This window comes from Eptatretus burgeri, chromosome 13 (genome assembly GCF_056783735.1).
Source record: "Eptatretus burgeri isolate ZD-2024b chromosome 13, Ebu_testis_v1, whole genome shotgun sequence".
Lineage (NCBI taxonomy): Eukaryota > Metazoa > Chordata > Myxini > Myxiniformes > Myxinidae > Eptatretus > Eptatretus burgeri.
The window spans coordinates 41,539,214-41,564,745 of record NC_140973.1 but is presented as its reverse complement, the minus strand read 5'-3'; the positions used below and the strand labels follow the sequence as shown (position 1 = coordinate 41,564,745).

At 43.1% G+C, this 25,532-nt stretch overlaps 1 protein-coding gene and 1 long non-coding RNA gene across 12 annotated transcripts in view; one reads left to right on the top strand and one right to left on the bottom strand.

Moving 5' to 3' along the window:
* The window catches only part of LOC147014293 (uncharacterized), a 54,425-nt gene extending 40,201 nt beyond the window's left edge, over positions 1-14,224 (bottom strand). Inside the window, exon 1 of the long non-coding RNA XR_015050705.1 lies at positions 14,086-14,224. This is a non-coding gene — a long non-coding RNA (uncharacterized LOC147014293). The remainder of the gene's footprint in view (positions 1-14,085) is intronic.
* The window catches only part of LOC147014292 (enhancer of polycomb homolog 1-like), a 115,657-nt gene that overhangs the window by 34,923 nt on the left and 55,202 nt on the right, over positions 1-25,532 (top strand). For 3 of the 11 annotated variants that reach the window (XM_085852172.1, XM_085852171.1, XM_085852170.1), the window contains 4 exons: positions 12,543-12,618; positions 15,628-15,836; positions 16,113-16,258; positions 17,356-17,562. In XM_085852172.1, coding sequence (XP_085708298.1) covers positions 12,590-12,618; positions 15,628-15,836; positions 16,113-16,258; positions 17,356-17,562 — 591 coding nt within the window. In that variant the 5' untranslated portion in view covers positions 12,543-12,589. Of the gene's footprint in view, positions 1-6,262; positions 6,381-12,542; positions 12,619-14,231; positions 14,505-15,627; positions 15,837-16,112; positions 16,259-17,355; positions 17,563-25,532 lie in introns of those variants that run through there. The other 8 variants (XR_015050704.1, XM_085852167.1, XM_085852166.1 and 5 more) reach the window with 6 other exon arrangements.

The window sequence follows — 25,532 nt, the reverse complement described above, 5'->3', positions numbered from 1 at the left end:
GGTCTGGTCGGTTTGGCAGTGATTGGGTTTGAGGTGCTGGAGATCGACTCGTCTGGTCTGGTCGGTTTTGAGGTGCTGGGTATGAACAGTGCTCGTCCAACGGCGGCAAACCTTTTTTCCTTCCCAAAGCATATATCGAGCACCTTTACCTTAACCTTCTCCTGGAGCGTCCCAGGACCTTCCTCTGGTGCTTCGATTCCTTGCCATAAGCCTTAGAAGGTGCAGGGCGTTTGGGCGGCATCGTCGGGCTTGGAGCAAAAATGTAGAAAATATTCGTAGTTCACAAGCGAAACTTTGTCTCGTGCGTTGTGTGACTGGTCGAGCACCACGCGTGATAATTTATTGCTGAAATAATTGATATTTTTATATATTATCACCGCGATGTACCGGGGGAATCTGCAGAAAAAAATAGTTACGTTCCAAGGGAAAACCCGCAATGAACCGGGGGCGCGATAGGTGAACCGCGATGAAGTGGGGGTTGACTGTATATATATCTGCTGCATTTTGGTCTCAATTTGATATTCCTTAAATTTCTAGGGAATAGGAAATCTGTTGATGTGCATTATAACATATCAGAATGCTCTGTACTTCATCTGTCTATACAACTGTGCTGCTACATCAATTCACCATCTCAATCAAGATAGAATTGTGATGAGGCATACATCTGGGTGAGGGTATAAAACAATTTCTAGAGTGTTGAAAGTTCCCAAGAGCATAGTGAGCTCCGTCATTAGGAAATGGAAAGAATATGGAACGACTGGCCATCCAATCTCCTTGAGCTGGCCATCCAATGAAACTGAGCAACCAGGTAAGGACTTTGGTCAATGAGGTGATCAAGAATCCAATGACCACTCTGACAAAACAACAGAGCTCCTTGGCTGAGATGGGAGAACTTACCGGAAGGACAACAATCTCTGCAGCACTTCACAAATCTAGGCTTTATGGGAGAGTGGCTAGACAGAAGCCATTCCTGAGAAAAAGGCACATGACAGCATGCATGGAGTTTGCAAAAAGGCCCATGAAAGACTGAGATTATGAGGCAAAAGATTATGTGGTCTGATGAGATGAAAATTGAGCTTTTTGTCCTAAATGCAAAGCGCTACGTCTGGTGGAAACTGAGCACAGCTCTTCACCCATCTAATGTCATCCCTACCGTGAGGCATGGTGCTGGCAGCATCATGCTATGGGGATGCTTTTCAGCGGCAGGGATTGGGAGACTTGTAAGGATAGAGGGAACAATGAATGGAGCCAAATACAGTCAAATCATAAAGGAGAACCTGCTTCAGAGTGCAAAAGACCTGAGACAGCTGGGAAGATTTCTGTCCCAACAGGCTACTGACCCCATGCATATAGACAAAGCAACACTGGAATGGCTTTAGAACAGAATGTGAAAGTCCTTGAGTGGCCCAGCCAAAATCCAGACTTGAATCCCATTGAGAATGTGCGTAAACACTTGACGATTTCTGTTCACCGACACTCCTCATCCAACTTTACAGAGCTTGAGCAAATCTTCAAGGAAGAATGGGAGAAAATCCCCAAATCCAGATGTGAAAAGCTGATACAGACATACCCAAGAAGACTCGAAGCTGAAATCGCTGCCAAAGGTGTATCTGTAAAGTGTTGAATCAGAGGGTTGAAAACTTATTGACGCAAGACATTTCAGTTTTTCATTTTTAATTAATTTGTAAGAAATTTAAAAACATGGTTTCACTTTGTCAGTCTGGGGTATTTTGTGTAGATTGTTGACGAAAAATTTTAATTTAATCAATTTCAAATTCAGGCTGTAACTCAACAAAATGTGACAAAAGTTGGGTGTGAACACTTTTTGAAGGCACTGTACATGCTGCTTCCTTGCTTGATGCTCAGCACTTAAAAAGGACAGAGTATGGACAAACAACTATTGGTAATAATCGCGCAGGCTTTGACGGGCCGAATGGCCTCCTGCATCAAAGTTCCTTGAAAATGGACTCGTATTATTATTATTACCTGTCCGCCAATGCAGAACCTGTCTTCACGAATAAAACTTTCTTTTTTTGTAACTATATATATATATATATATATATATATATATATATATATATATATATACATACATATACATACATACATACATACATACATACATACATACATACATACATACATACATACACATATAATGGTGTAAACAAGCCGGTAGGCGACGAGGGATTAGCTAGGATCGAAGCGCTGGATACGATGCTTTTCATTCTGACTGATCCACCGACGGAGATTCATTGCCAAGATGTATTGGTTCACGTACAATTGTTCCTCTGCCTGGCAAGATTTTTTCCCATTGTGTATTTTTCCAACTGGCACTCCTCATAAAAATGACGGTAAATAGACACCCTATTTTTGAAGGACTACCATTTGAAAAATAATCGGTTTGCTGGTTTGTACTGTGGAGCCTTGCGTTGCACACGCACACACACACACACACACACACACACACACACACACACACACACACACACACACACACACACACACACACACACACACGGAAAACCCTATAAACTTCCCTCAATGCTCTTGTTTGACCACACCTCCTGAGTCGCACAATATTTTTCATAAGCCACGCCCACTTTAAATAATAAATAGTTGGAGGTGGTGCGTGGGTCGTGGAATAGTTTATGGTAAATAAATAATTAAAGGTGGTGTGTGAATCGTGGAATAGTTTACGGTAAATAAATAAATAATTGGAGGTAATGTGTGGGTCGTGGAATTGTTTTCGGTCAATAAATAATTAAAGGTGGTGTGTGGGTCGTGGAATCGTTTACGGTAAATAAATAAGGTGGTGTGCAGGTGGGGAATCGTTTTCGGTAAATAAATAAGGTGGTGTGTGGGTCATGGAATAGTTTTCGGTAAATAAATAAATAATTGGAAGTGGTGTGGGTGGGGAAGCATTTACGGTAAATAAATAATTGGAGGTGGTGTGTCGGGAGGAGAATCCGAAATGGTAAATAAATAAATAATTGGAGGTGGTGTGTGGGTGGTGGAATCATTTTAGGTAAATAAATAAATAATCGGTTTACTGGTTTGTGCTGTGGAACCTCGCGTTGCACACACACACACACACACACACACACACACACACACACACACACACACACACGTAAAACCTGATAAACTTCTCTCAATGCTCTTGTTTGACCACACCTCCTGAGCCACACAATATTTTACATAAGCCACGCCCACTTTCCTACGCCACTCCCACTTTTCATCAACCACGTCCACTTTTCCTAAGCCCCTCGTAAAAAATGACGGTAAATAGACACCCGATTTTTGAAGGACTACCATTTGAAAAATAAACCTCAATCAAAAATCGGCTCAAGTAAAATTTTCTAAATATCTCGGTGTTTAATTCCGAAGTCTCGCTTCTCTACATTCAAAACTGAAGGACAAGTATTGAAAATACTGTATGCGGTTTTTCGGCCGCTGCACTGCAACGGATGGTTGCTAGACAACGGAATTCAAATGCGCACATTCCCAGACCATATGGCACCTGTTGGCAAAGTTTCATCGAAATCGGTTTGCTGGTTCGTGCTGTGGAGCCTCGCGTTGCAGACACATACACACAGACAGACAGATGGAAAACCCGACAATAAGGGATATCTAGCATATATAGCGAATCCAATAATTGAAGACCTTTCGGTTACGTAGCTCATGGATACCTCATCGTAATTCATTTATTTTTGTTTTCAGACATTGCAACTTTGAGAATCATATAAACTATTAACAGAGGCTGGATTGGTTACAAACTGATGGATATTGAATTGAATGAACAAACACGTGTGAACATGAACACTGATTTAAGCAATCAAAAGTGGCTGAAAGGAAATGGAAAGAAAAAGATGGAACAGATGGTCAGGGGATAAATGGAGTGAGGACTGTAATATGCTTTGTCAAATTATTTCTTGTTTAATACGAACATGCAACTTGGCCCCTTTTCACTTGGCTACTTTAGAAAACCGAACCTTTTAGTTTGGTGCTTGTAAGTTGTTGATTTCAGCTCAATGTTTAAGTCTGATTAAAAATAATAATAATAATAATAATTTATCTGTAAATAAATAAATAATTGGAAGTGGTGTGGGTGGGGAAGCATTTACGGTTCCCTTTTGGTCTCATTTTGGTCTCAATTCGATATTCCTTAAATTTCCAAGGAATAACAAGTCTGTTGATGTGCATTATAATATATTGGAGTGCTCTGTACTTCATCTGTCTATACAACTGTGCTGAACTCGAAAACGTGTTTAGTGTTGTTTTCCTTCTTTTTCTTTTCTTTAGGAGCGAGGCTCATGGAAGAGCAAGGTGTAACTGATGGTGGGACAAATGTCAAGGGAACTAACGAACAGTATAAGTGGAGGGGTCAGGTCTGAGTTTGAGGTGTTGTGGTTTGGATGTCATCTGCTAGAAAAATTTATTCCTGCAAATTGCTCGGCCAATATTGGTAGACGATCGCTCGGGTGGACGTAGGGTCTCAACGTGGTGCAATATTTAAAAAAATTATTTTATTATATGTTTTTTAAATTGCAGATTAAAAATACTTCATACCCTTAGTCCCATACATAAGTGACTCTTTTTATTGTAACACATCATTACACCATCTCAATCAAATGGATACCCAATGCCGACTTGAATCATAAGGATAAGCATCTATTATAAAAGGTGTGTGTGTGTGTGTGTGTGTGTGTGTGTGTGTGTGTGTGTGTGTGTGTGTGTGTGTGTGTGTGTGTGTGTGTGTGTGTGTGTGTGTGTGTGTGTGTGTGTGTGTGTGTGTGTGTGTGTGTGTGTGCGTGTGTGTGTGTGTTTGCTTGCTTGCGCGCGTGCACGTGCCTGCTATCGTAGAATAATACACATCGTACCATTGTAAAGCCAATGATCGATTTACTTTGAACAAAAATTCATGTCTCATCATAATGTTGCCTGCTTTAAAAGTCTGTATTCCTGAGATCATGTGTGTCTCTTGTGTCAATCATGTTTCAGTACAGACATATTAGACATGTGTTGACTTGGAAGCTTGTTTTGTCGCCTCTTTCAGAAACTTGATATTTAGGACATGTACAATAAAGGAAGGAAACAATTGTCATCTTTATACATTTGTTAAATGAGACGGCCTTCACAATGCATAAACATGAACAACTATCAGAGACAAAATGATGACTTCAAGATAATAACAACAATGCAAAAGCATTTATGTTATGCTATCTTTTAGATAATAAGGTATTACATCCAGCTTTGTGATTTCAAAAAAGTTTAAAGTGAAACACACGCTCAACAATAACATTCTAATCTTACTATCGTAAGACTGTTATCTTTTGGTTTGAGGTGCAACACATGATAATTTTTCAGGAAAGTATGATTAAAGTTGGTTTTGTGTTTTTCCAATTTTCATAAACCATGTCATGAAATACTTTTTAATGAAAAATTAAACTTATTGTTTATTTTTACATCTTCTATCACACTGAATATCAAAATTGTCCTTTAAAATACTTTTATTTCTCTTCAACAATAAGGTTAAGTTTGACTTCTGCATCGAAAGATGAGTAATGTCTGACTGTATATCATCTAACTAAGCATTTGTTACCTCATTGCATAATGTGTGGCTTTTTGGACATTGGGATACTTCTAAAGATGATGTTTAATTTCATTTGGAATGTTCCAAAATAATTTGAAAACAAATTGAATTGCTGTTTACAAGTGTGGAATGTTTTGCAAACTTTTATAAGAACATGCAATTTTGCTCATGTTTCATAACAGTATCAGCATGAACAATCAAATCAAAGAAAGACAGCTATAATCTTAATTTTCTTTATTTATATTTGTCTCACAAAGTTGCCATTCACAAGTAAAAATAAAAAATGCTCAACAAGTGGTTAAAAGCTATCATATTGGCATATATGCCTTAATGTGGTATAGACAGTGCTTCCAAGCGAGTTGGTTGAATTTCTTCAACATTCACTACAATGAATGGCTGGTACACACATAATACTGACACTCCTGGTATCGACACCTATAATTTCTCAATCTCTCAAAATCTCACCCAAATTGTTTCCTCTCTCACTTATGTTTCTCACTGTGCATCTGATGGAAGATACTTGCTTGATCCCTTTTTGTGTTCCAACCTTGGTGACTGTGTTGCCGATGTCCTGCCTCCGATTGGTAACTCGGATCATTCCACTGTTTCTGTTTGTGTTTCTTGCTCCTCATTCTCAACAATTCTTTTCACCTCGCTGTGTTTCAGTTTAGGAAAGCAGATTGGGATGGATTTCGTTCATTTCTTGCTGATGTGGCAAGGACCTCAACTTTTAGTCTTGGTTCTGATATGGCTGCCGAGGAAATATCCCAATGGATTCACACTGGTACGGACATTTATATTCCCTCACGTATCCATCACGTGAAGGTTCGTTCATTCCCATCCATGGTTCACTCTGGCTTCTGCATTAGCAACTGCTCATTGCAACCACTATTTTAAGCAGTAGCATGTACAAGGGTCTGTTCCAAGTAACCTTTGTAAAAGAGTTGTTGAGGATGCTAAACAGCAATATGCAGCTTCTGTAACCTATTCCATTGCAACTCAGCATCTTGTTTCTCAGGACTTTTAGCAGATTGCCAACAGTGTATTCAGCTGCAATAAATCTTCTATACCTCCTCTATTTCATGGACCTGAGGTTGTTACTTCACCTCTGGATAAGGCTAACCTCTTTTCAAATCGCTCTGTTTATAATTCTACCCTCAATGATCAGGGACACCCTCATCCTGATTTTTAATCTCATCCATACTCTGATGTTCCTGTTCCATTTATCACTCCAAAGAAGGTTTCCAGAATTGTTCGTACTCTAGATGCCTCAAAAGCAACTGGTCCTGATGGAATCCCTGTGATTGTATTGAAGATGTGTTGTCCTGAATTGTCATCGATTCTTGCCAAGTTATACAACCTGTGCTTGTCTGCTTCAGTGTTTCCTTCATCCTGGAAAGTGGCTTCTGTTGTCCCTGTTTTGAAGGGCACTGGTGAGCATTCGGATCCATGTAACTATCGCCCCATCAGCCTGATTCCTGTAATATGTAAGGTATTTCAATGCTTCATCAATGAACAACCTCTCAGCCATCTGGTGGACAATGAACTTCTCACTGACTGCCAGTATGGCTTTTGCCATTATCACTCAAAATGTGATCTGCTGTCTTTAATTACAGATCATTTCAACAGGGCATTGGAGTTCAAGGGTGAAGCTCGATGAGTTGCTTTGGATATCTCGAAGGCCTTTTTATAAAGTGTGGCACAAGCGTCTACTCCCACAAACTTCAGTTGCATGGTGTGTCTGGAGTGATGCATTCAACCATTTCAGCTTTCCTTACCAATCGCAAGATGAAGGTGGTACTTGAGGGTCAATCTTCTCCAACTTGCCTCATCAATTTTGGCGTCCCACAGGGTTCTCTGTCCTCAGTCACACTCTGTTCATTGTTTATATCAATGATCTTCCTGGTAATGTTTTGTCTCGGGTAGCCATGTATGCTGATTACTCCTCACTTTACAACTGCTGATTCACTCAACACTATTCGTAATGAGGTTGGAGTTTCAATGGAGAATGATTTAGAGAATCTGTTGAAGTGGGGGCATAACTGGCTGGTAAGCTTTAATGCAAAGAAAACTAAATTGTTTTCCATGTCTCGCTTCAGCTGACATGATCTTTCCCTTCTGTGCACATGGGGTCTTCAACCCAACAGAATCATCTGAGCTTCAGCTTCTTGGGCTGGACATTTCTAACTTCCGTTGGGATAAGTACATTTATGGTATTGCAAACAGTGCTTCCAAGCGAGTTGGTTGTCTCTATCAAGTGCAAAGGTATTTACCTCCTGATGCTGTCTTGCATCTGTGTAAGACAACTAGATATCCCCTCATGGAGTACTGTTGCCACATTTAGGCGAGAGCACCAGCCTGCCACTTATCTTTCCTTGATAGGCTCCAGAAACGCATAGTTAACATGGTTGGTGCGAAGATGGGTTCAACTCTTCAACCACTCTCTCACTGTAGGTCAGTTGCCGCTCTTAGTTTGTTCTACAGATATTTTCATGGCAAATGTTCTGCTTGACTTTCTAACTTGGTTCCTCCTGTATGAGTGTTTGGATGCAAGACTCAGTTTGCCATCTTTGCACCCCCATGCACAATAGCTGATCCAAAGTGCAGAACAAAAGGTTATGCAGATAGTTTTATCCCTCCTGCTGTCTCGCTTTGAAATATACTACCTGTAGCAAGCTTCCCATTATCCTTCGATCGATTCAGCTTTAAGAGGAATGTCAATTCCTACTTCCTACAATGTTGAGGTTCCATCGCATTTCACACTACTTCTGCTACTTCCTGTATCTTGTATGTTTTCTTGTTATTTTTCTTTCATTTATTTTGTTTTGCTTTATTATCTTGCCAAAACGAAGTTTTTGCAAGATATGTTAGTCAGCTTGTATTTTTTTATTTTTGGTTTTTTTTTGTTTGTCTGTAATCACGTATAAATCACTCTGCAGAGCACAGTTATCATTGGAAATTTTTATAACTTCACATATCAGAGGCCTATAGAGGTCCCTTTCAGCACATAAAATTTTGAAGGTCAAGGTCAAAGGTCAAGGTCACTTTGTCGCAAATCAGGGGAGTCTACGAAACCCTTATTTTTTTGAGTAATTTTAATCTAATCGTCTCCAAACTTTATGGGAATGTAGTATATGGTCTGGCGCTGAGCTGATTCGTTTTTGGTGGCGATTGGCCTTGACCTTCATGGTTAGCGCCTGAGGTCAAACAAATTTGACCCCAAGGTCAAATTTTCAAGTTTTAGGAACCATATCGTGTAGTACCTCAAATTGAACACCTCGATGAGTGCTTTCTAGATATGTCAAGCTTGAGACATTATGACGTCATTTGGTGACGTTATGAGGCAAACACATATTTTTCATGGTTACTCTGTAGAACGATTCTCATCGGAATCTCTCGTAGGCAGATATTCCTCAAGGAGTCGCTCCTGGTGGATAGCAGCTCTGTTCACCTCAGTGTGACCTTAAAGAAGTCACACGTGGTCACCTTTTGGCAAGATACGGGTCAGGGTGACATTGGTTTTTATCTTTATCTTTATCTAACCTTCCCTTAACAATGGCTTCATGCCTTGTTTGGGGCAATTTCCATAAAAAAAACCTGTACCGATTACCAGAATAATCCAATATGCTGGTCAAAGGTCATTTTATATGGCAAATTAAAAATAAAAAAAATTCAAGACATTCAAAAACCTACATTGCACCCTGATGACCCCCACATATATACTAAACATCCAGAAGCAATGACTTTTTTTTTTTTTTAGCAGACGAAGTAACCCATCTCCTTAGATACCCCTCTTTACTCGTAAGGAAAGAGAGGAGGGGAAGAAACACTGAAGCTCGCAAGTAAGATGGTTCGGTTAGAAAAGGTCAACTCGGGTAATAAAGATAACGGGGCAGAATTTGGGATGACGAGATGATGCACTACTTATTTGACATCCTGGAGGAAAGATTGAGACAGAACAGCTTCTGGAAGGTGGTTTCATAGATGGAAGAAGGGAGGATTAAAAGAGCTGAGGTGTGCAGTCAACCTGGATTTTGGAAGTAATCCTGTGCCAAAAACCAAGGTCAGTATAATTATGAGCTCAACATTCGGATATTTTAATTCGAGTGAAGTAAGAGTTTCAAGGTCAGACTGACATTTATCATTTAGTAAGTGGCAGCAATCCTCTTGTAATGTGAAGAGGATATTGAGTGTGTACAAGAAGGGTCCTCTCCTGGGTTTGAAGTTGGCAGTAGACCATCTTCTCAGGTCATCTTCCATCCTTATCCTATCTTTTCTACCACTGTTGCACCTCACCTAACCCATCCTTTTTAATTTCTGGGAACTAAGTTTCTTTTCCTCCCCAATCCTCCTGTTTCCTCATCCCCTTGTTACCCTCACCAGAGGAGAGGGTATTGCATTTGGGACGTTTGTTTGTCTGTCTGCTTTTGTCCACACAGAGCCCAAGTATTTTTCTCCACAACCGCTTGTCAGATTGAGACAATTTTCACCATAGTTGTGACGACTCATGTAGAATGTTGTAATGATAATTATGACGTCATAGGCCACGTGGTGTGGCAGCCATGTTGGAAAAAACTTTGGAGCTCTGTATCTCTGAAACCGCAACAAGGAAAAAATTGAAACTTGGCACATCGCAAGTACTTCTTATGGAGAATGTGATTTTTTTTTTTCTTTTCATAGGTGCTTTGGTTATGTCATAATTGCATATGTAGAACGCTAGATCTAATCATGATGAAAAGTTGAGGGTCATCTTGGGATAAAATGGTCCACGGAAAAAAATATTGATGACGTCATTGGTCACGTGGTTCAGCAACCATATTGTTAAAAAATAAAACCTTCAAAAAATTTTCTCTGAAGTGGCTGAACAGATTGAGGTAAAAGTTTATACATCTGACTGCCTATCCATGAGAACCAAAGGTTTATGCACTTGATGTCATAGGTCACATGGTTTGGCAGCCATATTTGATTTACCCTAAAACCCATAAAAATCTTCTTCAGAACGGCTGGACAGATTGAGGGAAAACTACACACAAATGTTCCCCAAGCCAAGTTTGTTTAGGAACAATTGATCGGTCACATGGTTTAGCAGCCATATTGGATTGAAGAAAAATATTAAATGATGTTTTCTCTGGAACTACTTGATCAATTGACATAAAACTTCACATTCATGATCTAGTAGTGATGGGGAATACATATTTTAAATTTCAACTTAATGGGGTGCATGGTCTGCCAGCCAGAATTATTTAAGTTTTTGATATGGGTTCTTTTATATAATTATTATCTTGCCAAAACGAAGTTTTTGCAAGATATGTTAGTCGGCTTGTATGTTTTTTTTGTTTGTCTGTAATCACGTATAAAAAATTCTGCAGAGCACAATTATCATTGTAAATTTTTGTAACTTCGCATATCAGAGGCCGATAGAGGTCCCTTTCAGCGCATAAAATTTTGAAGGTCAAAGGTCAAGGTCACTTTGTCGCAAATCAGGGGAGTCGACGAAACCCTTATTTTTTGATCGGATCGTCTTCAAACATCATGGGAATATAGGTCATGGTCTGGCACTCAGCTGATTAATTTTTGGTGGCGATTGGCCTTGACCTTCATGGTTAGCACCTGAGGTCAAACATATTTGACCCCAAGGTCAAATTTTCAAGTTTTAGGAACCATATCGTGTAGTACCTCAAATTGAACACCTCGATGAGTGCTTTCTAGATATGTCAAGCTTGAGACATTATGACGTCATTTGGTGACGTTATGAGGCAAACGCATATTTTTCATGGTTACTCTGTAGAACGATTCTCATCAGAATCTCTCGTAGGCAGATATTCCTCAAGGAGTCGCTCCTGGTGGATAGCAGCTCTGTTCACCTCAGTGTGACCTTAAAGAGGTCACACGTGGTCACCTTTTGGCAAGATATGGGTCACCCTGCGGGTGACATTGGTTTATTTTTTTTTTCCTTTTTTTTTTTGAATCGGGCTCACTTGGCTGTGCCTGGATGGGTTTGAGGGTAGAGTAGAAGCCGTTGAAATGTGAATCCTATCCAGGTTCCTCCTGATGACTTCATCTTTGCTTTTTGCTTGTTTGGGTTCCTTCTGATTTCTCCAAAGCAGGACTGTACCTATTTGGTCTCCCATTTGATTTGAATGGAATTAATTTTAATCCCATTCTAAATTCAATTGAAGAATGAATAATAATCATAATAATAATGATGATAAACGTCGTGGGTCAAGGTCGGGTGTCCAATCAAAGCAGGGTTGCATCAAAGTGGGACGTCTTGGTACCCGGTCATCACTGCCAGCAGTTTTAAAGTGGCAGTTCTAATTAAGTCTCTCATTAATTACGTAACGCACCAGTACACAAACGCCACACAAAAGAAATCCTGGCGAGGGTTTGCAATCTTTGATTGCTCTTTCTTGTTACCTCCATCATCAAAGGTGAAGGAGGTTATGTGTTCACCCCTTTCTGTTTGTTTGCTTGTCTGTTTGTTTGCTTGTCTGTTTGTTTGCTTGTCTGTTTGTTTGCTTGTGTGCAGGATATCTCAAAAAGTTGTGGACGGATTCGGATGAAACTTGGTGGACACGTTGGGTGTGTGGCAAGGACGAACTGATTTGATTTTGGTGAAGATCCGAATCCTGATCTGGAGAAGGGAATTATTTAATTTTTAAAATGATTCTTCACCATTGAGAGATGGGGACAAAAACAATATAGTGCTTTATAGCATGATATTTCAAAAATGTATTGGGCCCAATATGTTCTCGTGGATCAGGCATTATGTGGTAGAGGTATGCGCTTTACCGAGTGCCCTTCTCGTTTTAAAAGTGTTTTTGTTTTAAATGGTGCAGTGTGGGTACGTCTAAAACAGGTTTGAAGGTATGAACTTATAATGGTGAAATTGTGTTCTGCCACAGTGTGATGATCTTAAATAGCATTTGCATTCTTTTTGTTTCAGGAGTCGTATGCTGAACGGCAGTTTGGAGTCGGCGATCCAGGAGGCTAATGAGCGAACTGAATAAACCTCAGAGAATGTATGACATTGAATGGGCTTGAGTAGCTGGCATGGTCTGTGAAAGTGCGAATACAGAAGCATGACTGTATTGGCCCGTTTAGATGTTCCTACCTGAGCACACACCTCATCGTGCTAGTATCCTAAGTTCAAATCCCCTATGTTATATCGATTTGTCCATCATGTATCTATGTTAATGTAATTCATATAAAAGTAAAGTTCTCCCAATGGCCTTGTCCTGAATGTGATGTGTACAATATCCACCATAAGCCATAGATTAAACTTTTTAAAGGCAAATGAGGTGTGAAGGCAGGTAGAATGAATGATTGGGTTACAAGCAAGATTTATTATGTGGCTTGGCATATTCCTGGTACGTATGTGCATGACGTATTGCATTGCTTGACATGGTATGTCTCAGGTGTATTTAATGACTTGGCATGTTTCAGGCATGCAATGTTGCAAGTCGCTCATCACAGAACATTTTTATGGCTCGTCACAAGCATGTGTTGCTTGGATCTGTATATTGCTGCAGGTAGAGTCGGTGGGACGTTCAGGACCAGAGTTGGGGAGGGGGTGTATGCCCGTTGACGAGGACGAAGGTTCTCAGATGTCTGTTCTTTATTTTTTTGGAAAGGAGACCAGGGTCTGGACTGTTCGGTCTCGGCTGCAAATTTGGTAATAGTTATGCAAGTCTGGAGTACGTACATGGTATGATATTGATGCCACCCAATTGTACATTTGGCATGCAATTCAAACGTATTTTTTTCCTTTTCATTTAAATAATAATTGTACCAAGAATGTGCAAACAACTCAAAATTGTGTTTATAAAGATTTGGTTTAATTTAATGTCCTGTTCAACAGTCTTCTTTGGCATGGTAATGGGGTGGTTGATGATGTTGCAGCTTGCTTTTGCTGCTTTTGCTTGGACCGAGTGGTTTTCGCAACATCGGACCAACATGTAAAAGCTTTTCAATTTGCACGGTTTAACCGAGCCAGCCTGCAACTGTGAAGAGATCGCCTGCTCAAAGCAATGTGGACCAATAAATGGAGCATGTTCAAACGTTTGTAGTCTCAAATGATAGTTAACCACCATGGTGTGAAGTCAGGTTCACGTCTACGTGGTTGTGGAACGAATTATGACAGAGTCTGGAATTTTTTTTACAATGTCTGTACCTCCCTCCACTCCCCCCCCCACCCATGACGTGGCTTGAGCAGAAACGTAATCACTCCACATGATTCGAACGCTGTGAATGTGTGAGCAGTTTGTTCATACGGGCTTTTGCAGGTTCGAGGGGAAGCCTGGCAAGCAAAGTTGTCGAATGGGATGATTACATAATTGCTTCGACATGCTCTGCATTAGTAGCCTCTGTCATGACGATTTTTAATGTACGAAAGTGTTCACGTAATAACTTGAATAACACGTTATTGGCTGTGACTTGGGTGCGAGTGTAAAAATAGTGACGTCATCGCGTGTACGGGGTATCCCCACCTTTTCGCGCATGCGCGTTGTTGTGATGCGCGCGGCATGCCGGGAGCGCTTGGTTTTCTGCATCCGCCATCTTGGAATGGCGTCTGTCGAATAAAAGAGGAAAAAAGCTCTGCGGAGCGCGATTAAAACTCGCTTTGCGTCGTTCTTCTGTCGATATGAAGATGTGTGGACGCACGTCGGGACGACCGGACTAGTCTCTGGGCAGTGGGTGGCCGCGAGTGTCGGGCAGTGCGCGGGCGGGCACCGCGGCCATTGTGTACCTCAGGATGAGCAAGCTGTCATTCCGGGCGCGGGCGCTGGACGCGGCGAGGCCGCTTCCCATCTACCGGGCAGAGGCGCTGCTGGACCTGCAGGAGTGCGTCTCCATTAACCGTGCGGTTCCGCAGATGCCCACGGGGATGGAGAGGGAGGAGGAAGCGGTATGTTTCCTTTAAGGCGACTAACTGGGCCTCGGGCCTAGTGATTGCGCATCCATCGTCCTGTCCCGGACACTTTTGGCACTCTCGGCCTGTTTTGGTCGCTTATTGGGCCGCCTGTCCCTCTCATTTTGTCGAGGCCGGGAAGGCGACGTTGCCGCTTGGGCGGCCGCCTCGGAACCGGGGGAGTTGGCTTAGCGCCCCCTGCTGGGCCGGCAGGTCGCAGTTCGTACTGCAAAGCGCACCTGCACACATGACATCCCACAAAGATCACATTGTACTGTACACATGCGAGCATTGCACGTTGCTCGTAATGCTGCACGTTAAACCCTGCATTGCACTACAGGCTATTGCACATTGCGATGTCTGCAAGTGGCCGATATGCACTTTGGATCATGCGCGGCGTGGCCGACACCTTGCACTTTGTATTCTGGCCAACGCAGCACCCCAAACGCACACAACGTCCAGTTGTCGATATTGTGTGTGTATATATATATATATATATATATATATATATATATATATATATATATATATATATATATATATATATATATATATATATATATAATCGCAACGATTGTATTGCTATTCACAAACATCCTTTTTCCAGTCTCATTTGATTCACTGACTGTCCAGTTGTTTACAAATAGTTTGATTAAATTGCTCTCCTCCTCCTTCCCCTCCTCCTCATTCCCCTCCTCCTCCTTCCCCTCCTCCTCCTCCTCCTCCTCCTTCCCCTCCTCCTCCTTCCCCTCCTCCTCCTTCCCCTCCTCCTCATTCCCCTCCTCCTCCTTCCCCTCCTCCTCCTCCTCCTCCTCCTCCTCCTCCTCCTCCATCCGTGTCACTTCCTCATTTCCATTCGTTTTGTTTTTTTTTTTTTGTTTTGTTTTTGTTTTCCTCAAACCGACCCAATGCCTGTTTCCAAAGTGCATTTAACCTTGTAATATTCATTCAGAAATACTTTGCTTTGTGTGACCGTTTGCACTCTTCATGAAGTAGTGCTGCTGCATCAAATTGGGAGAGCTTGTGTGCTTCATTCTCATGTTTTTTATTTTTTTTTTTATTTTTTTTTATTTTTTTTTTTATAGAGCAATCTCGGACGAGCATGGTCATCTTCATACAGTGATCCCAGGCTCGATCCATCTGATCATGCATTTCGTGTTTTTCATCAGGAACACCACCTGCAGAGAGCCATCTCGGCACACCATGTGTATGGGGAGAAGCGAGAGGGCATTGTCATCCCTGTACCCAAAGCAGAAAGCAATGTTAGCTACTACAACGAGCTGTATCGCGGTGACTTCACGCAACCGAAGCAACTGATACATCTGCAACGTACGCAAACCTGCATCATTCACGCAACTCGCTGTTTTTCATTTGGATGCACTTGCTATGTTATACGCACTTTGGACGCACTTGCATGGTTATACTAACGCCCGGTTTGCGGACGGTGAGTTTGATATAATTATTGTCAGGAATTGGGAATGTTTTGAATTTGCACTTGTGTGTTGAGGACGACGTGTGGGTTAGCTTTACGTGCAGAGATGTCTCGTGTTGAGAGATTTATTGACTTGTCTTGATTATGAATTTACTCTTGACGGCTTGTTGCAGCCTTCAGCCTCGAGTCCGATCAGCCAGAGTATGACATGGATTCTGAGGATGAGGTCTTCCTTCAGAACATCAGCCAGTGGAATACGATCGCTCCTCTGCAGTTTGAAGAGATGATCGATCGGCTTGAAAGAGGAAGCGGGCAACAGGTGAGATGTGGGGTACGGCATGGTATGCTTACAATAAGTAGCATTTATGGTATGTTTTACAAGACGTGCCATTTGACGTCGCAGATATCAAACTCGGCGTGTTGAATGGAAATGTTACTATCGTTTGCAACATGTTCCATCATTCCCACTTGCGGATCATAATCTCTTCCACTCATAATTCGTCCTTCACGATGTCTTGAGGACACCGTGAGTCATATTACAATGACGAAAAGCCGTTTCCTCAAACTATGCTGATACCACATGGTGAAGAGGTCACCGTTTATTTAACAGCGTTTGAGCAATGGCATCTCTGTGATTAACTTTTTTTTATCTTGTCTATCACAATAGTAGTCCCCTTTTGGGGGTTTTATAGTTTGAGTGTTCTGCTGACTCAAAGAGCTAATACCAGTGGAGAGCTACACTATACTACACTTGCATAACTTTAGCAACTGATCTGTTGCACATGTAAGTCGTCCTGTGTTTTGATATTCTGATTTTGATGTACCACACTGTTACAGAGCGTGCTCCCAAAGCAGTTTCTTGGCAAAGATTATATTGGGTGGTTTGCCATTGCCACCATGCTCATCCAAAGCAGTAGTTGGGAAAGGAATTTGTAATTTGTTCATGGTGGTGGTGATAAGTCGCTTACTTTTCGTGGAAGACACAGCGGGAACTTTCACGCCCGCCAACTAATGCCATTAAAAGGGACGTGCAGTTTAACGTCTATCCGAGGGACAGCAGGTGCATTGGTGAATCGCTGTTCCTGTGAAACACTGGGGTTATGGTTTATAGTTTGGTCTGGATTCAAACCCAGGCTTGGACAGCTTGGAGGTGAGAATACCGAAAAGCCATACTGCCAGCCTGTGTTTTAGTACTAATGTATTGTTGTTTCTAAAATTTGCTTACTTTTTACATTATAAAGGCACCTCATTTCTAACGTGGAGGTCAGAGGTCCTGGGTCCCCTGGCTTCCACAAGAATCAGAGCCTGTATTGTTTTAGGTGTTGTAAGGTTCATTCTTTAAATTTATACTCGATTAAAAATGTGACCAAGCAAGCTCAGCTAAGTTGTTTTTGTAATCACCGGTTGTCCTTACAGTTGGTCACGCTGCATGAAGCAAAGCTACTGCTGAAAGAAGATGACGAGGTGATCAGCAAAGTGCATGGTTACTGGCGTGGGAAACGGTTGCGTTGCAAGGTTGACAGTCTCATTCCAACAGTGAGGCAGGACAGACGAGAAGGAACTGCCACAGTCAATCCCTACATTGCTTTTCGTCGCCGCACAGAGAAGATGCAGACTCGTAAGGTGTGTTCAGGACCGATGATAGAACGTCTCCCTCGTTGGAGTGGTATATCTTTGGTTATGCTTTTGTGCGCTGTTCGTCTCGGGTGATGAAATTCACAGACGAGTTTTTTTTTATCAAAGGCGATTACCAAATAAATTGTGAAAGCAGTCATTCATTCAATGCCTGTTGCTGATTTGATGAAATAATTGAGCTGAGTTATGTGGGCATGTTGGGAATGTTCAAGTGTATCGGTAAGTTGAATTGTTGGAGTATTTTTTTATTTTTTTTTTCCAAAAAGGACCATTGCATATCAGCCCCAGTGCTTTTGAGTCAGGCCGTGATGCTTAGCCGACCTTGATAAAGTTATATTTGGCATGAAATATGCGTCGCAACATTGACCATTCACTTTTAGCGATGTCTCCAAATACACGCATCAAATTGTTTCGGTGATCCGTAACTTTGTGTCTGATCGGGTTACGATTTGAACGAGACGTAAAACTAGCACCAGTGATTGGATATCAAAGCAGAGAACGACGGTTCATTTTCATTGGCTGTTGAGACTAACTTGCTGAGGTATGTTTCATGTCGTTTTGTACTATTGCAGAAAATATTTGTGCTCCTTGCATTCATGCAAATCCTTAGTACAATAGTACTCCTTGCAAGTCTCTGTACTTTACGGGAAGAAGAAGATCCAGACAGACAAGATATGTTTGACATGTTAACTGATACTGACTGGCACAATCATAACTGTGAGGCCTGTGAACTTCAATGAACAATTGAAGAACTATTCCTCTGCCAGCATGAAATTGCTGCTTCACCAAATCTGTGCAATTCTGTCATTGGCGATTCTATTAATTTTGCTCCTGTTTGTGACATACACGTCAGGGTGTGGCAGTGGAGTCAAACGTGTGTGTGTGTTTTCAAAACTCCAAAACCATGAAACCTAGCAGCCTGAAACTTTGCATGCATACGAAGAAAACTCTTTGGAAGTGTAAGAGTGAAAATTGGGTGTTTGGGTTAATTAAAACACCCCTTTTAAAGATAATTAATGGCCTTATTTAATTGTATCCTTTATCTTTTGTCAATGAGGTCTGAAGGCGCCATGTCTTTTGACCTGCTCAACTATGCCTTTCTATTTTTTTTGTGTGTGTTTGTATACCATGTCGAGGCTTGTATGAGAGCGAACACACAATGCACAGTAAGAGTGGTGGGAGTGGGAAGGATAAAACAGTGGGAACAGAGACATTAGGAGATCTGTGGAAGGGAGAGGGATGGGGCGGGGAACATGGGGTATACAAGATGGACATTACAGGGACTTTCAGAGAGAAGTGAGGCACGTATAACTCCTGGCAGTGCTGCTCCAGGGCAAGGAGGTAAGCCTGGAGATGGGAAGGCTGCTGGGGAAGGAAGTTGAGGTTGCCCTGCCAAAGATCCTCCTGGCAACGGGCTGGCTGTGACCATTCCAGCAATCGGGCCACCGGTCATACTGAGACTTGGTAAACCGGATGTAAGGCCCGGAGAAGACTTTGGACCAATAGTCACTGGTGTGATGAGGCCAGTGTGTAGTGGGGAGGGTGAACGGCAAGTGGGCATAAAACGTGACAAGGTTCCAGGGCTGATGGATGGCTTCCGGGCACCTACAGAAGGAAACAAAATGGTGTGGGGAGTGAGGGTGTCTGATAAATCACATGAAGGACAAGGACATTACGGTGATAAAAATCAGTGGCGTTTTATGATTTACAAGGACATAAGCACACAATGAACAACTCGATGAAGCAGATGGGATTTGAACCTGGGATCTCAGAAACCTGAGGCACAGGATTAGATGACAAGCTGAAACAGGTTAATTTTGATATCCATTTCTTCATATCATTTGTAATTTTTCCAAAGGAGCTCAATGAGGTTGCATTTCAATGTGAATGAAGCATACGTCTCATATATGAATTAACGAATATTCAAAGTGGAATCGCATCAAAACACCATGCTGCTCAGACCAGATTTTTGCTGCTATAACGGGCTGAGATGAAATTTCAGATCCACAAATTTTAATTTTAGATTATGCATCGATGTTCATCTGATCATATGCTTGTGAAAGTAAACATCTCTCTGGCAATTCTCAAAGAGTTGCCTCAATGCTGGCAAGTCTGGCATTTCACTCAGATTGGCAGGGACTGCAAGCAGCCATCTATCTTTTTATTTTATATTTTTTAATTTTTGTATACCGTGTCGAGGCTCGTATGAGAGCTAACACACAATGCACAGCAAGGGGGGCATGAGACAAGAGGGGCGTGGGAAGGACAAAACGGTGAGGAACAGAGACATTAGGAGATCTGTGGAAGGGAGAGGGATGGGGTGGGGAACATGGGGTATACAAGATTGACATTACAGGGACTTTCAGGAAGGTAAGCAGGGAATTTGAAGGAGGTGGGTTTAGGGTGGTTTAACAGGGGTAGAAAAGATCGAGTATTTGGATGGAGGACGATGAGGTGTTGGTGAACAGCTGTTTTGAAGGCCTGGAGCGAAGAATGGGATTGAACAGAGTGAGGGAGTTTATTCCAAAGGTGGGAAAAAAGAGGAATGAAAGAGTGAAGGTGAGCAGTGATTCGTGATTTTGGTAGTTTTACCAGAAGGGGGTTGTTGGTGGACCTTGAGCGCCCTGAGGAAATATGGTGGGGACAAATCGCTGACAGAGCAGGGGAGGCAAGACGGGAGAGGAGATGGTAGAAGACAGAAAGACCACCGACCTGCCTGCAGTGAGAGGCCCAAAGACTCAGCCTCATTGTGGGAAATACCAATGATCCGAAATGCCTTGGTTTCCACTGCATGAAGCCAAGAGAGGTGAGAGGCAGGAGCACCAGCCAAGATAGGTGAGAGCAGTACTCCATCAAGCTGTGGACAAAAGCTTTGTAAGTGGTCAGGAGCTCAGGTCGGCTGAGGAAGAACCTTGCATGACAGAGTGAGAGTGTGAGATTTGTCAGGATTGAAAGACATGTTCCACGTGTTGGACCAGTTTGTAATTTTACCCAGATCTGCAGAGAGCGAAGAAGGTGCTGCTTTCTGGTCTGAGGGATGACAGATGGTATGGCAAAGGGTGGAGTTATCAGCAAAGAGAAAAAGAGGATTTTCCACAGAGTCTGAGAGATCATTGATGAAAACCAGAAACAGAACAGGGCCCAGAACACTGCCTTGAGGAACTCCAGCCTGGACAGGATGAGGGGATGAGAGAACTCGATTAAGGGCCAGACGTTGGCTGCGACAGGAGCGGAAGTCTGCGAGCCATGAGTGGAGATGTCCTTGGATACTATAGGAAGAGTTTTGGTGAGCAGAGCAGGGTGCCAGACCATGTCAAAAGCATACAATATGTCTGGGGATATGGCTCTGATTTTATTTCTGGCATTGAGGACCTCCATCCATTGTTGGGAGAGCAGAAGCAGCATATCCAGGGTAAAGTGACCTGGTCTGAAACCAAATTTATGATCGGAAATCAAGCCATTGGATTAGAGGAAGGATTTAATATCTGAAGCGATGATGGATTCCACAACCTTGCTGATAATTGTGAGATGGCTGATTGGTCTGTAGTTGCAGGGATCTGTTTTTGCACCTTTTTATGCAGGGCAGTAATGTTTGCTAATTTCCAAGTTGATGGCAGATGACCTTGAGCAAATGAGAAGATGAATAGAACAGAGAGAGGGTGAGCAAGAGCAGAGGAGCAGGTTTTTGGGACACGTGGGCTGATGCCGTCTGGACCGGTTGCAGAATCTGAGTCGAGGTTTGCAACACTTTGTTAGAAGAAAAGGACACAGAGTCCAGGGGCAGTTAGGTGCGACTGGGTAAGGTGGGGACAGAAAGCGATTGGTTTCGGATACAAGATTTCGATGCAAACACGGAGTTTTTGCATTCAGGCTTTTCACGTGCGGTATCAGCAGTGCGGCTATTTGAGGTAAGGGATGTCATTTGATGTCTTGGAACTCACCGTAAGGCAAAGAAGAATTTTGTCTCTCGAGGGACACTGGATACCATTGACCAGAGTCGCAGGTCCAGGCTGAATGGCAGAGTTGAGCTGTTCAGGGAGTTGAGGCATAAAACTGTCCGTGCGATAACGGTGGACAAGGAGGCCTATGTTCGAGGAATCTGTGAGGGGGTAGAACATCACCTGTGGTCAAGTGATTCTCATCCTGCTTACAGGGGAATTTGCGCATTGCATTCATCCAAGCCCATCCCTCGGTGTACTGCAGTGAGAGCAGAGAGTGGTAGGCTCTTGACAGAGGAGTCCGAAGTGAAGGCCCGCTGGGCCGGTTACTTTGAACGGTTGTACCAGGCTGATCCACCAGCTGTCGTGTTTGACATCAGGGGTGTTACAATCCCTGTTGCTGACCCTCCAATCAACTGTGGTCCACCTTCGCTTGTGGAAACACAGGCTGCGGTGAACCGGTTGAAATGGGGTTAAGCTCCTGGGATCTGTGGCATCAATGCTGAACTTCTCATGGCTGGTGGAAATGCTGCACTCGTGTCGTTGCATGCAGTTCTGTGCTCTGCCTGGAACACAGGCATTATCCCAACTGACTGGAAGAGGGGCCTTGTTGTCCCTCGCTGGAAAGGGAAGGGTGATCGCCAAGACTGCAACAACTTCTGAGGGGTGACGCTGCTCTCAGTGTCGGGCAAGGTTTTTGCTCGGATAATTCTTGATAGAGTTCGCCACCATCTGCTTGAGCACCAGCGTCCAGAGCAGTCAGGCTTTACACCAAAGAGATCAACGATTGACCGTATCCTTGCTCTTCGGGTCCTCACCGAATGCAGACGACAGTTTCGGCATGGGCTGTTTGCAGCCTATGTGGATCTCTGTAAAGCATTCAATTCAGTGAATTGGGATGCCCTCTGGAGGATTCTTGGCCTTTGTGGGGTGCCACCAAAACTGATCGATCTGATGTCTGAACTCTATTCTGGTACTGAGAGTGCTGTGAGATGTGGGGGTACCATCTCTGACTTATTTCCGGTTGTTACTGGAGTTTGTCAGGGGTGTGTACTGGCCCCCACACTTTTCAGCAATTGTATGGACTGTGTACTGTTGAGGATGTCTGAGAGATCAAGCTGCAGTGCATCGTTTTTGTAATGTCAAGATATCTGACCTTGATTTCACAGATGATGCAGTCATCGTTGCGGAGACTTTAGATATCCTTTTGGGGGCCCTCGAGGTGCTGAATGAGGAGTCGGAGCCGCTGGGATTACAGGTTTCCTGAGTCAAAACTAAGATCCAGGCTCTCAATGACATCTTGGATGCTGCTGTCCTGTCTGTGCCTGTTTGTGGTGAGGATGTTGAGGTCGTGGAGAGATTCACTTACCTCGGCAGTGATATTCATGTCTCTGCTGGCTGTGAGTCAGAGATCAACAGACGTCTGGGTCGAGCCTGGGGAGTCATGGATTCACTGGATAATGGGGTGTGGCGCTGCCGGTACCTGTGCGGGAGGACGAAAGTCCGAGTCTTCAGGTCCTTGGTGCTTCCAGTCTTGCTCTCTGGATGTGAGACTTGGACTCTGACCAAGGATCTGAGACGGAGATTTAATTCCTTTGGTACCAGGTCTCTTCGGAGAATCCTTGGCGATCGCTGGTCGGACTTTGTGTCCAACGAGCGGTTGCTCAGAGAGACTCAAATGAGATTTGTTACCTGCATAGTCCGTGAGCGTCAGCTGTGGCTGTATGGACATGTGGCTCGTTTTCCTGACGCTGATCCTGCTCACCAGATTCTCTCAGCGAGGGAGTCTCGTGAGTGGAGGAGGCCAGTTGGGTGTGCTTTCCATGAGGCAAAGGCAAGTTGTTTCAGGACAACTGCCTCGCCACAAGCTTCAATGAACCATGGGCGGGAGGAATGGTAGGACAACTGAAGACAGAGGGGATAAATCTGTGCATGAGAGAGAGAGCAAGGAACAGGCCTTGACTTGATTTGGAACAGGAATAGGCCGCAACAATTTCTTAACGATAGTTTGTTGGGTTTTTTTTTCCACTTTCCTCACATATTATCGAATGCCTGTTCATCATAGTTACGAATCGCTGGGTACATTACTTTTGTAAGTGCTATAATTTTCGAATTCGTTGCTTGGAGCAATTTTCGGCATAATATGATACGATTTTCCATAATCTACTCATCTACCCATAATCTAAGTATATCATCAAAATATTATTTCAGCTTTGAGGATTAGATATCATCTGGACTAAATATATATCAAAATCTGGAGTGAAATCTGATAATTTAAAGAAATATCGAGTCTTACAACTGAGCCTCTATATACCTATTTACTTTAAGCAAGCAAGGCGATTGTCCCTCCTCCTCCATATATAAACAAGAAAACCTGAAATTTCCAAAGCATTAAACATATCTTTTTCTATTGTTTGGAGAATTATATGGAGTGAACAAAAGATTGAGGAACGTGCCAAAATTAACCAGCTTCATGGAGCAATATGATTTAATGCATTCACTGCTTCACATCGCACCTTGCCCCCAAGAGGGACTGCTTATCCACTGTGCTTATGCTCCAAGGTGGAGGTACATAATTTACAAAGGTTGTATGGTTTGTCTTTATGAGATTCAAAGCAAACTATACTTGATCACACCCGATTTCTGAGCCATTTGCCGTATTATCGTGTTTTTTTAATTGCAGAGCCAAAATTTTTTTTCCCCACCCGTCACATGACGAGTCATAGCTGTTTTTAAAGAATAATTTTTTTGCACATCTCCCTGAAATGTCTATAATGCAACATTGTTTTATAATTTGTTTATTGAAATTCCCCCAAAACGAGGGTTGAAGCTATTCGAGGTTTTTTTGGTTGGATACAGTACATACTGTCGTCAGTGATCACATGGACTCCAATCTGTCAATTCTTAAGGAATTGCCGACATCGGCCAAGTATGAATTGTGTGTACTTGTGCGCACGTGCGTGCTTTGTTCATAAAGCAGAACAACATCTATCTGCTAACCCCCTCCCCCCACCAACCTCTCTGCTCCTGTCTAAAACAGGGCAGCACCCTCCCACCTTCTCCTCTCATGTCTGGACGGAGTTTTTCACCGGACAGCTTGGCTTCGGACGTGTAAGGGTGGGGTTTATGCCCGGAAGGGAGTTTGTCTTCAGACAGCTTGGCTCCGGATGCATGTGGTCGGTGTTTACGTTCAGCTGGTATTTGTCTCCGAACGTGTCCGGACGGTGTTTGTCTCTGTGCGGTGTTTGTTTCCAGACTGCATTTATCTCCAAACACGTCCGGGTGGTGTTTCTCTCCAGGCGATATTTATAGCATGAACGGTAGAAAAAGGATCTCCAGACATTATTTTGTTTTCATCTTCACTGTCATTCTATGCAGAAGAATTAATGATGAGACAGTATGAATTGTAATTAATGCTCAACTGCATGTCTGCCTTCCTTTCTTCTATCTCTCTCTCCTCTCCTCTCCTCTCCTCTCTCTCTTTTCCCCTCCCCCTCCCTCTTTCTCTCTCTTTCCCCCTCCCTCCCTCTCTCTCTCTTTTTCCCCCTCCCTCTCTCTCTCTCTCTTTCCCCCTCCCTCCCTCTCTCTCTTTCCTCCTCCCTCCCTCTCTCTCTTTCCCCCCTCCCTCCCTCTCTCTCTTTCCCCCTCCCTCCCTCTCTTTCCCCCTCCCTCCCTCTCTCTCTTTTCCCCTCCCCCTCCCTCTCTCTCTCTTTTCCCCTCCCCCCTCCCTCTCTCTCTTTTCCCCTTCCTCCCTCTGTCTCTCTTTCCCCCTTCCTCTCTCTCTTTCCCCCTCCCTCCCTCTCTCTCTCTTTCCCCCTCCCTCCCTCTCTCTCTCTTTCCCCTCCCTCCCTCTCTCTCTCTCTCTCTCTCTCTCTCTCTCTCTCTCTCTCTCTCTCTCTCTCTCTCTCTCTCTCTCTCTCTCTCTCTCTCTCTCTCTCTCTCTCTCTCTCTCTCTCTCTCTTTTCCCCTCCCTCCCTCTTTCTCTCTTTCTCTCTTTCTCTCTTTTCCCTCCCCCTCCCT